At 48.8% G+C, this 16,542-nt stretch overlaps 1 protein-coding gene across 3 annotated transcripts in view; it reads right to left on the bottom strand.

Moving 5' to 3' along the window:
• Window positions 1-16,542, bottom strand: part of LOC147116275 (diacylglycerol O-acyltransferase 1-like) — a 143,595-nt gene that overhangs the window by 39,541 nt on the left and 87,512 nt on the right. For all 3 annotated transcript variants that reach the window (XM_085991058.1, XM_085991059.1, XM_085991060.1), the window contains exon 9: window positions 13,189-13,292. In XM_085991058.1, the coding sequence (XP_085847184.1) occupies window positions 13,189-13,292 (104 nt within the window). The remainder of the gene's footprint in view (window positions 1-13,188; window positions 13,293-16,542) is intronic.

Below are 16,542 nucleotides of genomic sequence, written 5' to 3'. Positions count from 1 at the left end.
AGAGTTGCGCTGCTGGCCGTTGGAGAAGCCTAGGCCTCGGGCCCCTGCACTGACATGGCCCAGCCTACATTTTAATACCTTGAAACACGAAACTTAAAGTACTTATAAAACATTTTTGGTAAATCTTTCTACAACATACACTTTACAACCTCACCAATCTTTTTTATTAAAAAAGGGGTCCTCACCTGTTAGTGTGTTGTATCACAAACGATGGCCGCCGCTTGCTTTTCAGTTGGAAAGATTAGGCCCCGCCCACACAGTCGATTGTCTGTCCCGGTCACCAGGACCCGATTGGGAGCACTGAAGCCCCACCCACTCTATGTTCCTGTACTAAGATGGCCGCGCATGCACGCTGCTACACACTGAATCAAAATGGCATCGTACTGAAACTTTTTGCCCTCCTTGACAAAGATGGCTGCTGTTAACCTGGGGCTGTGAGCAGAAGAAATTCCCTCAGCTGCAAACACAGGATCTTCAGGTTATTATTCGGGGCTTGCAACCTACCCCAGTTGCTTATGAAGCCTCCCCACCTACCGACCCCGGGAATGGAGCTGAGGCAGCACACCCTCTCCCCTCTGCCAGTGTTGGTCCCTGTCTAGGCCGGGAGCCTGGGACTGGAGTTGCGCTGCTGGCAGTTGGAGAAGCCTAGGCCCCGGGCCTGGAAAAACGGTGAAAGGTAGGAAAATTATAGAGATTAGAGAAAAATTTACAAATTAATTCACTTTTTTTAAAAACAATTTGTGTTTTAAAAGCAACTTTTTTTTTGCTGGAAATGTAGATTTGAAAAGAAACACGCAGAAAGTGGGAAAAAGAAACGAACAGTTTGGAATCAAGATGGCGGCCCCTCACCTCGGTTCAGAACGATAAGGCGCGCCCACACACGCACCGATTGGTCAACCGTCATGTCACCGCAGCGTAGGATTGGTCAATCGTCCTGTCACTCGATTCTAGGAGGGCCCGCACGCGCGACGAACCCGCCCCTGCGACGCAGCGATTGGTCGACCGTCGGGTCGCTCGACCGTACGATTGGTCGACCTCGACGTCACTCGATGCTAATGAGCGGATAATGAGCGGAATTTTGAACGTTTTTTGGATACCGCGGGCAAAATTTTTGTCCGACCGAAACGTAAATATGCTTATGACCGTTCTGGAATCGTAAGCTTTCTTTTGATGTGACGCACGTGTAGGTACGCTCTATAACTTGAGAGTGTATAGCCGGACAGACAGAAAGATAGACAGATCAACCGCTTTTATATATAAAGAAGATAGATAGATAATAATAGATAGATGAGTCTGTCCGTCTGTCTGTCTGTATGTATGGCCGCGCTTAACTCAAAAGTTATAGAGCGTACCTACACATATGTTATATCAAAAGAAAGCTTATGATTAGGGGAGTGTCATAGGTGTATTTACTTTTTGGTCAAACAAAAATTGCTCGGACAGTATACGAAAAACGTTCAAAAAATGGACAAAATCCGCTCATTAGCGTTGAGTGACATGATGGTTGACCAATCCTACGGACAAAATCCGCTCATTAGCGTTGAGTGACGTGATGGTTGACCAATCCTACAGGGGAAGCGCGGTGCATCACGGGGGGCGTTTCATGGCGTGTGTGGGCGGGGCCTAATCCTGCCGCTTGCCGTGAGTGGGAAAACAGATACACAGACATCGACAGAGACAGCCACGCGGCCTGAGAGACAGCAAGCATACACACACACAGACACATACATCCGCGCGTCCCCCCCTCTCTCTCCTTCCCCCCTCCCTCTCTCTCTCCTATTTATCTACACAGAGAGAACCGCGTAGCCCGAGAGACAGCGAGCGGGTGTGCGGCGGCGTCAGCTGAGCTGGTGTGACTCGGGCCGGGCCTGCAGCGCTGCGCCGCGCACGGGGGCTCCGGGTCACCAAGGCCGGGCTCTGAGTCCAGCCCCTTCCCCGGGGTGTCTTCCTCTCTTCTCTATCTCCTTTCCTCACTCTCTCCTTCCCTCTCTCTCTCCTCTTCCCTCTCTCTCTCTCCTTCCCTCTCTCTCTCTCCTTCCCCCTCTCTCTCTTGCCGTGAGTGCGGGACCGGGAAAACAGATACACTGAGCAGGAGCTCAGCTGAGGTGAGTCGGGCCGCGCCTGAGGCGCTAGGCCGCGCACGGGGGCTCCGGGTCACCGTGGCTGGGCTCTGAGTCCAGCCCCTTCCCCGGGGTGTCTTCCTCTCTTCTCTATCTCCTTCCCTAACTCTCTCCTTCCCTCTCTCGCTCTCCTTCCCTCTCTCTCTCTCCTTCCCCCCTCTCTCCTTCCCCCTCTCTCTCTCTCCTTCCCCCCTCTCTCCTTCCCCCTCTCTCTCTCCTTCCCCCCTCTCTCCTTCCCCCCTCTCGCTCTCCTTCCCCCCTCTCTCTCCTTCCCCCTCTCTCTCTCCTTCCCCCTCTCTCCTTCCCTCTCTCTCCTTCCCTATCTCTCTCTCCTTCCCCCTCTCTCCTTCCCCTCTCTCTCTCCTTCCCCCTCTCTCTCCTTCCCCCTCCCTCGCTCCTTCCCCCTCCCTCTCTCTCCTTCCCCCTCCCTCTCTCTCCTTCCCCCCCTCTCTCCTTCCCCCCTCTCTCTCCTTCCCCCCTCTCCTTCCCCCTCTCTCTCTCCTTCCCCCCTCTCTCTCCTTCCCCTCTCTCTCCTTCCCCCTCCCTCTCTCCTTCCCCCTCCCTCTCTCTCCTTTCCCCTCTCTCTCCTTCCCCCCTCTCTCTCCTTCCCCCCCTCTCTCCTTCCCCCTCTCTCTCTCCTTCCCCCCCTCTCTCTCTCCTTCCCCCTCTCTCCTTCCCCCCTCTCCTTCCCTCGCTCTCTCTCCTTCCCCCCCTCTCTCTCCTTCCCCCTCTCTCTCCTTCCCCCTCTCTCTCTCCTTCCCCCTCTCTCCCTCCCCTCTCCTTCTCTCTCTCCTTCCCCCCCTCTCTCTCTCCTTCCCCCTCTCTCTCTCTCCTTCCCCCTCTCTCTCTCTCCTTCCCTCTCTCTCCTTCCCCCTCTCTCTCCTTCCCCCTCTCTCCCTCCCCTTCCCTCTGTCCTTCTCTCTCTCTCCTTCCCCCCCTCTCTCTCTCCTTCCCCCTCTCTCTCTCCTTCCCCCTCTCTCTCCTTCCCCCTCTCTCCCTCCCCTTCCCTCTCTCCTTCTCTCTCTCTCTCCTTCCCCCCTCTCTCTCTCTCCTTCCCCCTCTCTCTCTCCTTCCCCCTCTCTCTCTCTCCTTCCCCCTCTCTCTCTCCTTCCCCCTCTCTCCTTCCCTCTCTCTCCTTCCCTCTCTCTCCTTCCCCCTCTCTCCTTCCCCCTCTCTCTCTCCTTCCCCCTCTCTCCCTCCCCTTCCCTCCTCTCTCCTTCCCCCTCTCTCTCTCCTTCCCCCTCTCTCTCTCCTTCCCTCTCTCCTTCCCCCTCTCTCTCCTTCCCCCTCTCTCTCTCCTTCCCCCTCTCTCCCTCCCCTTCCCTCTCTCCTTCTCTCTCTCCTTCCCCCTCTCTCTCTCTCCTTCCCCCCTCTCTCTCCTTCCCCCTCCTCTCTCTCTCCTTCCCCCCCTCTCTCTCTCTCCTTCCCCCCCCTCTCTCTCTCTCTCTCCTTCCCCCCCTCTCTCTCTCATTCCCCCCTCTCTCTCTCTCTCATTAATGTCAATGATAACATTGCAAAATTATAATTCTGCTTGCTACCTCCAAATTCACATAGAAGGAAAACTGTAAAACCTGGAGTATATGGCTACAGGCGATCCCCATTAACAAAAAACTAAGTTAAAGAACCACCTCCTGAATGCTTAGCAAGAGTTCTTCAATCCCAACAGTTTTATAAACAGTTTTATAAACATGGCAGAGGGTTCTTCAGTTCCCTCGGCAACGCCGGGTACTCCAGCCTTCCCCCTCTCTCTCTCTCTCCTTCCCCCTCTCTCTCCTTCCCCCCTCTCTCTCCTTCCCCCTCTCTCTCCTTCCCCCTCTCTCTCTCCTTCCCCCTCTCTCCCTCCCCTTCCCTCTCCTTCTCTCTCCTTCCCCCCTCTCTCTCCTTCCCCCTCTCTCTCTCCTTCCCCCTCTCTCTCTCTCCTTCCCTCTCTCTCCTTCCCCCCCTCTCTCCTTCCCCCTCTCTCTCCTTCCCCCTCTCTCCCTCCCCTTCCCTCTCTCCTTCTCTCTCTCTCTCCTTCCCCCCCTCTCTCTCTCTCCTTCCCCCTCTCTCTCTCCTTCCCCCTCTCTCTCTCTCCTTCCCCCTCTCTCCTTCCCTCTCTCTCCTTCCCTCTCTCTCCTTCCCCCTCTCTCCTTCCCCCTCTCTCTCTCCTTCCCCCTCTCCCTCCCCTTCCCTCCTCTCTCCTTCCCCCCCCTCTCCTTCCCCCTCTCTCTCTCTCCTTCCCCCTCTCTCTCTCCTTCCCCCTCTCTCTCTCCTTCCCTCTCTCCTTCCCCCTCTCTCTCCTTCCCCCTCTCTCTCTCCTTCCCCCTCTCTCCCTCCCCTTCCCTCTCTCCTTCTCTCTCTCCTTCCCCCTCTCTCTCTCTCCTTCCCCCCCTCTCTCTCCTTCCCCCTCCTCTCTCTCTCCTTCCCCCCCTCTCTCTCTCTCCTTCCCCCCCCTCTCTCTCTCTCTCTCCTTCCCCCCCTCTCTCTCTCATTCCCCCCTCTCTCTCTCTCTCATTAATGTCAATGATAACATTGCAAAATTATAATTCTGCTTGCTACCTCCAAATTCACATAGAAGGAAAACTGTAAAACCTGGAGTATATGGCTACAGGCGATCCCCATTAACAAAAAACTAAGTTAAAGAACCACCTCCTGAATGCTTAGCAAGAGTTCTTCAATCCCAACAGTTTTATAAACAGTTTTATAAACATGGCAGAGGGTTCTTCAGTTCCCTCGGCAACGCCGGGTACTCCAGCCTTCCCCCTCTCTCTCTCTCTCCTTCCCCCTCTCTCTCTCTCTCCTTCCCCCTCTCTCCTTCCCTCTCTCTCTCTCCTTCCCTCTCTCTCTCCTTCCCTCTCTCTCTCATTCCCTCTCTCCTTCCCCCTCTTTCTCTCCTTCCCCCCCTCTCTCGCTCCTTCCCCCTCTCTCCTTCCCTCTCTCTTTCTCCTTCCCTCTCTCTCTCTCCTTCCCTCTCTCTCTCCTTCCCCCTCTCTCTCCTTCCCCCTCTCTCTCCTTACCCCTCTCTCTACTTCTCTCTCTCTCTCCTTCCCTCTCTCTCCTTCCCCCCCTCTCTCTCTCTCCTTCCCCCTCTCTCTCCTTCCCCCTTTCTCTCTCCTTTCCCCTCTCTTTCCCTCTCTCTCTCTCTTTCCCTCCACCTCCTGGGTGCTTAGCAAGAGTTCTTCAATCCCAAGTTTCATAAACAGTTTTATAAACATGGCAGAGGTTTCTTCATTTCCCTCGGCAACGCCAGGTACTCCATATACTTCTGCTTGCTACCTCCAAAGTGACATAGAAGGAAAACTGTAAAACCTGGAGTATATGGCTACTGGCGATCTCCATTAACAATAAACGAAGTTAAAGAACCACCTCCTGGGTGATTAGGAAGAGTTCTTCAATCCCAACAGTTTCATAAACAGTTTTATAAACATGGCAGAGGTTTCTTCATTTCCCTCGACAACGCCGGGTACTCCAGCTAGTTACAGATATATCCACTGCATGTGAGCGGATGATGGTTAGTAAGTGGATGGATATCGTTGCCCTGCGAGACAGTGGGTCCAATCAGTTGGAATCGGCTCCTACCATTACTGTGCTGCTGAGCACTTCCCTCAACATAGTTAGAGAGCTCTGATAACTATCAGAGCTCTCTAACTATGTTGAGGGAGTGCTCAGCAGCACAGTAATGGTAGGAGCCGATACAAATGATGGACATGTCTCGCAGGGCAACGCTACATCCATTCTACCCATCCATCCCGCTCACATGCCTCCAAATGTGTTCCTAAGCATGCAAGCCCAAGCAGTTATCAAAGCAATTCCCAGAGTGCCTTTGAGAGGGCATCTGAACTAGCACAAGTAGATATTGGGGCATCTCTATCGCTGAAGGCACATAATGATACAAAGCAGCTACGCACCTCCATTTGGTGAAACATTTATAAGCATGATTAAGAAGTGGAAGACACACACCGGACACTTTCACTATGGGGCACCACCAGGGCCATATACACTGAACAAACCTGCATCACACAGTATTGGGTTGACTGACATGCAAATGAGTCATGATGAATCTTTTGGTATGACGCATGTTAGGGTAGTTGGGGAGAAATAATGTGGTACTCATGAGTCTTGATGTATGCCTGGGCCCAATAATGGTTGACATGAATCTTGTCATTCATGTGGAAATGACTTATGAAATAATACTGGACGGCCTTCTGGTGGCGCTGTCCAGGGAGAGTATAAATACTCAGGCATGGGTTCAGCTTGCTCAGGACATTCTTTTGCAGGAACGAGTGAAGGACACAACTAGATCTCCATGTTGTAAAACAGTTGATTAAAGCTTTGTATAACGCTTAGACCAAGTGCCTAGTAGTTTTCTTACGTCAATGGTAATGTTTTATTTGGCAAGGGCATAGCATATGTGGAAATGACTGTTGTGCATTGGAAATATTAAGGCACTTAGGTAACTGCTTGGTCTATTAAACCCTGCCTGATGACTCTTGCTGACTGGGCTGTTCTTTGCCCGGGCAAGTCTTCTGTTTCATGTTCATTACTGTCTACTTCCTCTGTTTGCTGTTGCCTTTCTTCTTCTGCCTGTTCTGTGGCAAAGTTGTACAGGACACAACAGACTACAATAACCTTGGAGATCTTGCCCAGCTGCACTGTAACACTCTCCCAGATCTGTCCAGGCATCTGAATCATTGACGGCCATGGTGTGCTTGACTAAAACCTTGGTGGAGTGTACATCGGATTGAATCTTTAAATGTAAGACATTTAGGACAGAAAGCTGGAGAAAAGTTTTTTACATAGCAGGTTGTAAGACACTGGAATGCACTACCGGATGATAGTGATCAAAGCAGAGATGATGTCAACATGTACAAGTAGGTCAGATAGCTGGTTGAAGAGGAATAAAGGTATATGTAGGGGATTAGATCTACTGCTCATGTGGAGGATAAACATCAACATGAACTGTCTGAGATGAATGGCCTGTTTCCGTGTTGTAATTTCTAAGTAATTCCTCGTGTTTTGCCCTTGTTACACAGTGGTTCCTTAAGTCATGGCTGCAGCGCAAATCCTTGCTTCCCAACAGCCATCCCTCCAGTCTTCATGGCCCTTCAAATAATGTTGGTACCACAGACTGTCATAGGATCAATAAATCATGGGAAATGTCAGGATTACGAGCATTCATGTGCATAATTCTATTCCTGTAGTCACAGACCGGATGGATAATGATAAAGTGATGGCCTTTTCCATTAATGAATAGTATAGCATAGTATAGATAGGGGATGTATGGTCGCATGTACAGTCAATTGTGCGTTGCACTCTGGAGAATCCTGACAAATGGTAGATGTCAAGGGATCTTTTCTATTGCAGCTTGCTTTCCAATGGGAGAATGATGACTTCACTGACTCTGGCAAACAAATGCATCAGTGACCTCCATGATGCAAGCGTGCACTGAATGTTGGGAGATGTAACAAAGATCTCCCGTGATGGCTTTACATGAGCCTGTCTGCATAAACGTTCAAAGAAGCTGTAACCTTCACAGCCACGAACAGCGCCATCGCTTTCCAGGAAGTGATCCCCAAGTCTCGTTGCAGCAGTGTGCATAGTTCTGCTATAACCTCCTTGGGGGAAACTTATCTCCTCATGCAGGTGTTTTCGCACACGGCACACAAGGTGGGCAGTATAGGGACAAGTCCCAATGGAGTATCTAAAATGCAAACACACCTGTATAGCATGCCATCCCTGATTCTCCTCTTTTGTTAGGGGCCTTGAGAAGGGCAGCCTAGGTGCCCGTCAGTAGATTGGTGAAGTCAAGCGTAGGTCCCTTGCAGTCAGAATCAGGGGAATTTATAATGGGGAACAAAGAAATAGCAGACCAATTAAATACATACTTTGGTTCTGTCTTCACAAAGGAGGGCACAATAACCTCCCAGAGATGTCAGGGAACACAGGGTCTAATGAGAGGGAGGAACTGAATGAAATCTGTATTTGTAGGGAAATAGTGTTAAGGAAATTGACGGGATTGAAGGCCGATAAATCCCCAGGGCCTGACAATCTACATCCTAGGGTACTTAAGGAAGTGGCCCTAGAAATAGTAGATGCATTGCAGGTCATCCAAAATTCTATAGACTCTGGAACAGTTCCCATGGATTGGAGGGTAGCTAATGTAACCCCACTATTCAAAAAAGGTGGTAGAGAGAAAATGGGGAAGCCTGACATCGGTAGTGGGGAAAATGCTAGAGTCCATTATAAAAGATGTAATAGCAGAGCACTTGGAAAACAGTGACAGGATTGGACAAAGTCAACATGGATTTACAAAAGGTAAATCGTGCTTGACTAATCTACTGGAACTTTTTGAGGATGTAACTGGTAGAATAGATAAGGGAGAACCAGTGGATGTGGTGTATTTGGACTTTCAGAAGGCTTTTGATAAGGTCCCGCATAAGAGATTAGTGTGTAAAGTTAAAGCACATGGGATTGGGGGTAAGGTACTGACTTGGATAGAGAACTGGTTGGCAGACAGGAAGCAAAGAGTTGGAATAAACGGGTCTTTTTCCGAGTGGCAAGCAGTGACTAGTGGGGTACCGCAGGGATCGGTGCTAGGACCCCAGCTATTCACAATATATTTAAATGATCTAGACGAGGGAACTAGATGTAATATCTCCAAGTTTGCAGCCGACACAAAGCTGGGTGGGCGTGTGTGCTGTGAGGAGGATGCCGAGAAACTCCAGTATGACTTGGACAGGTTGGGTGATTGGGCAGCTGCATGGCAGATGCAGTATAATGTGAATGCGAGGTTATCCACTTTGGTGGCAAAAACAGGAAGGCAGATTATTATCTGAATGGCAATAGATTGGGAGAAGGGGAAGTGCAACGAGACCTGGGTGTCCTTGTGCACCAGTCGCTGAAGGTAAGCATGCAGGAAAAGCAGGCAGTTAAGAAGGCAAATGGTATGTTGGCCTTCATAGCGAGAGGATTCGAGTACAGGAGCAAGGATGTCTTGCTGCAGTTGTACAGGGCCTTGGTGAGACCACACCTTGAGTATTGTGTGCAGTTTTGAGGAAGGATGTTCTTGCCATGGAGGGAGTGCAGCGAAGATTCACCAGATTGATACCTGGGATGGCAGGAATGGCGTATGAGGAGATATTGGGTCGATTGGGCTTATATTCACTGGAGTTTAGAAGAATGAGAGGGGATCTCATTGAAACTTATAAAATTCTAACAGGACTAGACAGACTAGATGCAGGAAGGATGTTCCCGATGGCGGGGGAGTCCAGAACCAGAGGTCACAGTCTAAGGATAAGGGATAAGCCATTTAGGACAGAGATGAGGAGGAATTTCTTCACTCAGAGAGTGGTGAACCTGTGGAATTCTCTACCACCGAAGGCAGTTGAGGCCAATTCATTAAATATATTCAAGAAGGAGTTAGATATATTTCTTAAGGCTAAAGGGATCAAGGGATATGGGGAGAAAGCAGGGACAGGGTACTGAATTTGGATGATCAGCCATGATCTAATTAAATGGCGGAGCAGGCTCGAGGGGCCGAATGGCCTACTCCTGCTCCTATCTTCTATGTTTCTATGTAAGTAGCAGGCAGGAGCCTCATTTCAATTCAATTCAATTCAATTCAATTTTTATTTGTCATATATGCAGCTGACGTGTGTACTGCACAATGAAATGTTGATTTTTACGAGTCCTCCCAACATTGGAATAAATATGGCATAACAATGATAAAATACTAATAGAAATACAGTAATAATCAATAAAACAACAGTAATAAATAATAATAAATTATACGTTCATGAGTCTTATGGCCTGGAGGTAGAAGCTGTTTCAAAACCTGCTGGTACGAGACCGTATGCTTCGGTATCTCTTACCGCACGGGAGCAGGGCGAAGAGGTTGTGGCTGGGGTGGCTCGCGTCTTTAATGATTCTCAGGGCCTTCTCCTGGCACCTCTCGGGGTAGATATCCTGCACAGCAGGTAGTTTAATTCCTATAGTATGTTGTGCAGCTTTCACCACCATCTGTAGAGCCTTGCAGTCTGTGGCGGTGCAGTTGCCATACCAGGTAGTGATGCAGCCGGACAGGATACTCTCGATGGTGCACCGGTAGAAGTTGGTGAGAATCTGGGGGGCCATTCCAAATTTCTTCAGTCTCCTGAGGAAGAACAGGCGTTGGCATGCCTTCTTCGTTACGACGTCGATGTGATGTAACCACGTTAAGTCCTCCGTAATGAATACACACAGGAATTTGAAGCTGCTGACCCTCTCCACCTCAGCCCCTTCGATGTAGATTGGGGTGTGTCCCTCCCCCTGCCGCTTCCTGTAGTCCACGATCATCTCCTTTGTTTTGCTGATGTTGAGGGAGAGGTTGTTGTACTTGCACCATTCTGCTAGAGCTCTTACCTCCTCCCTGTAGCCTGTCTCGTCGCCATCTGTGATCAGGCCTACAACGGTAGTGTCATCAGCAAACTTGATGATGGAGTTGGAGTTGTGCGTGGCCACGCAATCGTGAGTAAACAGGGAGTACAGAAGGGGGCTGAGCACACAACCCTGGGGAGCTCCCGTGTTCAGGATCAGTGTTGAGGAGGTGTTACTGCCTATTTTCACCACCTGGGGTCTGCCCGTCAGGAAGTCCAGGATCCAGTTGCATAGGGAGGTGTTAAGTCCTAGCTCACTGAGCTTGTTGACAAGCTTGGAGGGGATAATGGTATTGAATGCTGAACTATAATCAATGAACAACATTCTCACATAGGTGTTCCTTTTATCCAGGTGTGATAAGGCAGTGTGCAGTACAGTGGCGATGGCATTATCCCTAGATCTTTTTGGGCGGTAAGCAAATTGGAGTGGGTCCAGTTTGTCAGTTAGTAAGGAGTTCATGTGGGTTTTGACCAGCCTCTCAAAGCAGTTCATGGTGACAGAAGTGAGTGCTATGGGGCGGTAGTCGTTTAAACAGGTTACTTTTGTTTTTTTGGGGACTGGAATAACCGATGTCATCTTGAAGCAGGTGGGGACTACAGACTGGTACAGTGGGGACTACAGACTGGTACAGTGAACGGTTGAATATATCCGTAAACACGGCTGCCAGCTGGTCAGCGCATGCTCTAAGGACACGCCCAGGGATTCCATCTGGACCAGGTGCTTTGTGGGTGTTCACTCTCTTAAAAGTCTTGCTCACGTCAGCCACAGAGATTGAGAAGACCCGGTCGTCCTGAGCCGCGGGCGCCCTTGTAACAGGCCAGTTGTTGTTGGCCTCAAACCGGGCGTAAAAAGTGTTAAGCTCGTCCGGGAGAGAGGCATTGCTGGGCATGACACAGCTGGGTTTCCCTTTGTAGTCCGTAATAGATTGTAGTCCACTCCACATCCTTCGCGAATCTGAGCTACGATAGTGTGACTCCACTTTATCCGTGTATTGTTTTTTTGCATTTTTGATGGTTTTTCTTAGCTCGTACTTTGATTTCTTGTACTCATCTATGTCCCCAGAGTTGAATGCGATGGACCGTGCTTTTAGCATAGCACGGATATCGCCATTTACCCATGGTTTCTGGTTGGGAAATGTTCATACAACAATCCTCGGAACAACGTCATCTATGCACTTTCAGTATTCAGATTGGGATCTTTTAATCTCAATACAATCCCAATGCCATTTTCACGCAAAATAGCCAAAGGAACAAGCAGTGCTGGACTCGTCCAGTAGTACTGAGTGGTACAAGCTGGAGTCATTTCAAAACATTTTAAATGGGCACTCACCTGCAAGTACTTAGATCATTCGAGTCTATTGGGGGAAAAAACTTGCTTGATTTATACAGACTTTGTTGACTTGGACATCACTGCATTTTTGTCAGAATTTGCTTCAAATTCTCCAGGAAGCTCAGGGAGGTACTGGATACAGAAGAACCCGGGAGTTCTCTCCCCCACTCCATTCTGTTTGCAGGAAGAGGAGAAGCAGCAGCTGGTGGAAGAAGCTCAGGGAGCTACCATTGGGGCTGTTATGAGTCCACAAAGGAGGAGTGTTGCTCACAGGTGTCCTTTTCCTGCCCATAGAGTCTATAGGCTCAGAGTCACCTCCCTCCAGTTTACTGAGAAGCAGTGCATCAGAAGGCTGCACTTCTCCAGAGTGGCTTGTGCCCACTGGATGCCAACTCTCCACATTATAGCACACTTCCCATAAACTGGGGTCATAATGGCCCTAGGTTTTATGTAAATGAGGAGTCCTCCCCATATTGTGGCTGAAGTGTTTCAGACACACATCACCTATTTGGAATGGGTGCTTTAGGGGAAGCCTGCACCAAAAAGGATTTTTTTTGCCAGGAGGATGATCCTTTCTTTCCAATTGCGCCACTCTTCTGTCTGCCACTTCTCTTCTTTTGCCTCCACAGGTCATTTAACTAAAGTGGTCATTGTACGTCAATGCACTTATTGCAGGAAAAATTACAGCACAATACAAGCAGCCAGTTGACCTTTCATTGCTGCTGGTGCTAAATATTCCAGTCAGCGACTCATGTGGCATACCCATTGTCTCATACACATGCCACTGAAATATTTAAATGAGTAGACCTCACATTAACATGCTAGGTCAGCTTATTTGCGTGAAGGTGCCAAAAGAACGGTTATCCCAGTAAGTTATCACGCTGAGCTGTGGTGACGTAAGAAAAAGCGTATTGTGGAGTCAGGTACATCCTTATGGGCGGGAGGTAAAACTGAAGGGAGATTTACCACAGGTTGCTCTTGTGTGCATCTACTAGCAGCTGGCCACAATACATCATTCCAGAATGCAATCACACCCCAGAGGAAAGCACAGGTTCAGGAAAGGGAGGGGTGACTGCTAGGGAGATGGGTAATGACAGAGATTGTAGGTCCCGCATTGGACTCATCAGTCACCTGAGAACTCATTTTCAGTGTGGAAGCAAGTCATCCTCGGTTCCGAGGGACTGCCTAAGAAGGGAAGACAGTACATCATGCACAACAGCCTTTAAGTTAGTCACCCGCCCACCCTCTCAGTCACAGATGGAACAGAGTGCAGGGAGACTTGTAAAAGAGAAAGGGAAGAAGTGTCTACATTTGTTGGTCTACAGCAGTGCATTCTGCCTCTCACCATTTCAAATAGTCGTCTCAGAAGGAACCGTATCCGTATTTTTGTGGATCTTGGGAAATTCATCTGGTAACAGAGTGTTGGTGCAAACAAAAAATAGTAAAGATCTAAAAAGAAGATTCACAAGAAATTACATTTCATTGACTAAGGATAACAATTAAAGTTACACTAAAGTTAGATTTAGTTTTCCTTCATAATCGTCCTTATGAATACTATAGCACTGAATGAAAAATTCAGAAACATAAAATTAATGGAGTGAATTTACACTGTGATATTAGCATATGAACCTGCCAATACCTTTACAAGAAGTTCCTTTGTTTGCTATTTTAATAAAGGTGTTAACTCAAATGCAAATATGACAAAATGCAATTTCAGTCTATTATGCATAAAAAGTTAATTTTTTTGCAATTGAAAGTACGAAAGCAAAATGCTGAAGAAAAAGTGCCTAAGCTTGCTAGAAAAACATTAAATTTTATACAAATACATCCATACAGTGAGTTACTGATCTCACATGTGCTACCATGAGGAAGAATCGAATGGAGATCAAATGCTTTCCCACAAAGAGGGAGGATCAGAGAAAGTGCATTTTGCACAACTTTCTTTAATGTTTCTGTGGCTGGCTATACAGTGGCATGACCAATAGTGTAGAAGCAACTTACCTGCACACTCTCTTGGCTAGGAATGATGTGTGGCAGGAGAAAAGTGGGTGAAGAATTAAATAGGTGAAAAAAATACCACTTTTAAGGAACGGCACCAGAGCAGGGATTCATTGGGTACCTGAGGCAAAAGCTGGTGCAAAGGGGTTAATTCCTCTGAAATTCCTTGCTGTTGATCCTGGCTGATGTGCCTCAATAAATCCGAGACTCGATGTTAACGAAACAAAACAAGGCTTTTATTGACTTAGAAGGTAACACACAGGAGAGAGGTATCTTCCATCCAGAGCTCTGCCGTACTGGATGTGCTGCAGGCTGGGCCAGCTTACATAGGGGCCAGGTATGGGCGGAGCCCTACACATAGTACAATACAATGGGCCAGGTATGGGCGGAGCCCTACACATAGTACAATACAATGGTGAGGAAACGGAACAGAGGTAAGGGAAATGAAACTGAAACCAACCACAGTCACAGGCAGTGATGAATGGAATATTTCATCACACTGGCATAGGATAATCCTGGAGGTGAGACAACCATTGAACCAAAAGTATTGCTGCTTTTGACCTTAGAAGTCATGGTTTAATGCTGCTTCTGTGTAGTTGAGATTCTAAGCTATGCAAAACACATTAAGTGTAACACTATAACTTGGGCAGTCATTCTGACACCTATCTCCAGAACATTTATGGTCAATTGCTGAAGAAGCTTTGAGATCTGCCTAAAACTATCCACAAGCAACTAAACAGTATTCCTATCCAAGGAAGGAATGTGGGAAGAACATAACTCAAATTGAGCTGACCATTTATGTGCAAATTTGACCCTGTATTCCAGGAGAAAGCCTTAGGAATCTGTATGCTCCTTTACAATAGTTTCTTGGTCCATTTCCAGTTGTTTTAATTCCCTTACTGGAGGGACAGGAACTTTTTTCTGCACAAGGGACTTAAGGCCGGAATGTTCTCACGTCCATGCAGACGGGATTGGAGACGGGTTGGGAATGAAAGTTGAAATAAATTGGAGCGGGTCGGGAACCCACTGCCATCCCACCTACTCGTGCCTTTCACTCGGGCGCATTCAGTACACACCAGCCAGGGTCTCCAGAATCATCGTGGTCTGCTGCGCCCTGCACAACATAGCGCAGCAGCGAGGATTAGTGCTGCATGAGGTGCAAGGCTCTGAGCGCACAGCCTATTCAGAGGAGGAGCAGGAGGAGCATCAGCTGGAAGATGAGGAGGAGGAGTGGGAGAACCTGCGGTCCAGATCCCACCAGCAGCCGAGCACATTGCTGCCCAGGAGGCCAGGGATGGGCTCATCATGGCCAGATTTACTTAACTTCAGGCATTAGACCCATATGGCTGCCATATGTTGCACCAGGTTCCCACCACCCCATGGCAACACCATAAAGCATCCCTACAATGACCAAGCCATTCCTTTCACAATGACCACCATTGCTGGAGGTAACATTATGTCTCACCATACACTCCAACTCACTAAGAGACTTCCAAAGTTGCAGACAAAATTGCCCATGACCCGAAAGTGGTGAAAATAGTTTAATATGTGACATCAGAGTAATGGAAGCTTAACACAAACAGCTTTTAAAACACCCAACTGCTTACCCTTATGCATCTACTTGTGTGTCATCTTTCTCTTACGCGTGCTTCTACGAGGTGCAACCGCTGTGGCTTCAGCAGAGGTAGAGGCAGCCTGCTCACTTCTCTGCTGCGACTGCATAGACACTTTTGGCGGACATCCTCTGGGTCTTGAAGCCTGTGATGGCCCCACCAAAGACAGCTCCTCCTTTGAATGTGCAGGGGCAGACTCGGCCATCGTGATCCCAGGAAGCATGTGGGGCTCTGACTGAGGGGGAGGCAACGGCGGAGAAGTGTGAACGCTTTGAGAGGAGCCCCCACTTTCAGGTCCTCTCCCACCGTCATCCCTCTCATGAGCCACCCGCACTTCCCTGCTAGCAAGGAGCTGGAGAGCACCTTGCTGCACAGCAGTGGGGCCATGAGGATCCACGTCTACGTTGACATCCCTCCTAGACAAGAGGTCTGAGCCTCTGCCATCTATTCTCCATAGATAGCATGTGCTCATGTGAGTGGCGCATCAGCTACTCCATGCAGGTGGCCACCCTTTCCATGGAAGAGCCTACAGTCGCCATTGCCTGCGATACGATGGTGCTCATGTTGGAGATGGACTCCTTCATTCTCTATACATTTGCTGACATCGCAGTTACAAAACCTGTCAAAGCCTCCTGCACTTTTTCCTGCACCTCCAGGATCACCCTCTTTGGCCTCGAAGCTCAGCGTCTGCATGCAGCTGAGCAGTGCTGGGAGCATGCTGCGCCCTCCGGCGAGGAGTCTCCACTGCTGTCCCTATCTCCAAAACATAAATGATTTGGATGAGAATGTAAAAGGTATGATCAGTAAGTTTGCAGATGACACGAAAATTGGTGGGGTGGTAAATTGCGAGGAGGAAAGCCTCAGGCTACAGGACGATATAAACGGGTTGGTCAGATGGGCGGAAAAGTGGCAAATGGAATTTAACCCTGAAAAGTGCGAGGTGATGCATTTTGGACGGACAAATAAGGCAAGGGAATACACAATGAGTGGTAGGACCCTAGGAAGTACAGAGGGTCAGAGGGACCTTGGTGTACATGTACATAGATCCCTGAAGGCAGCGGAACAGGTAGATAAGGTGGTTAAAAAGG

Source organism: Somniosus microcephalus, chromosome 6 (assembly GCF_052327205.1).
Source record: "Somniosus microcephalus isolate GS21.2 chromosome 6, FLI_Smic_1.0, whole genome shotgun sequence".
In the NCBI taxonomy this organism is placed as follows: Eukaryota; Metazoa; Chordata; class Chondrichthyes; order Squaliformes; family Somniosidae; genus Somniosus; species Somniosus microcephalus.
This window is presented reverse-complemented; position numbering and strand designations above follow the sequence as displayed.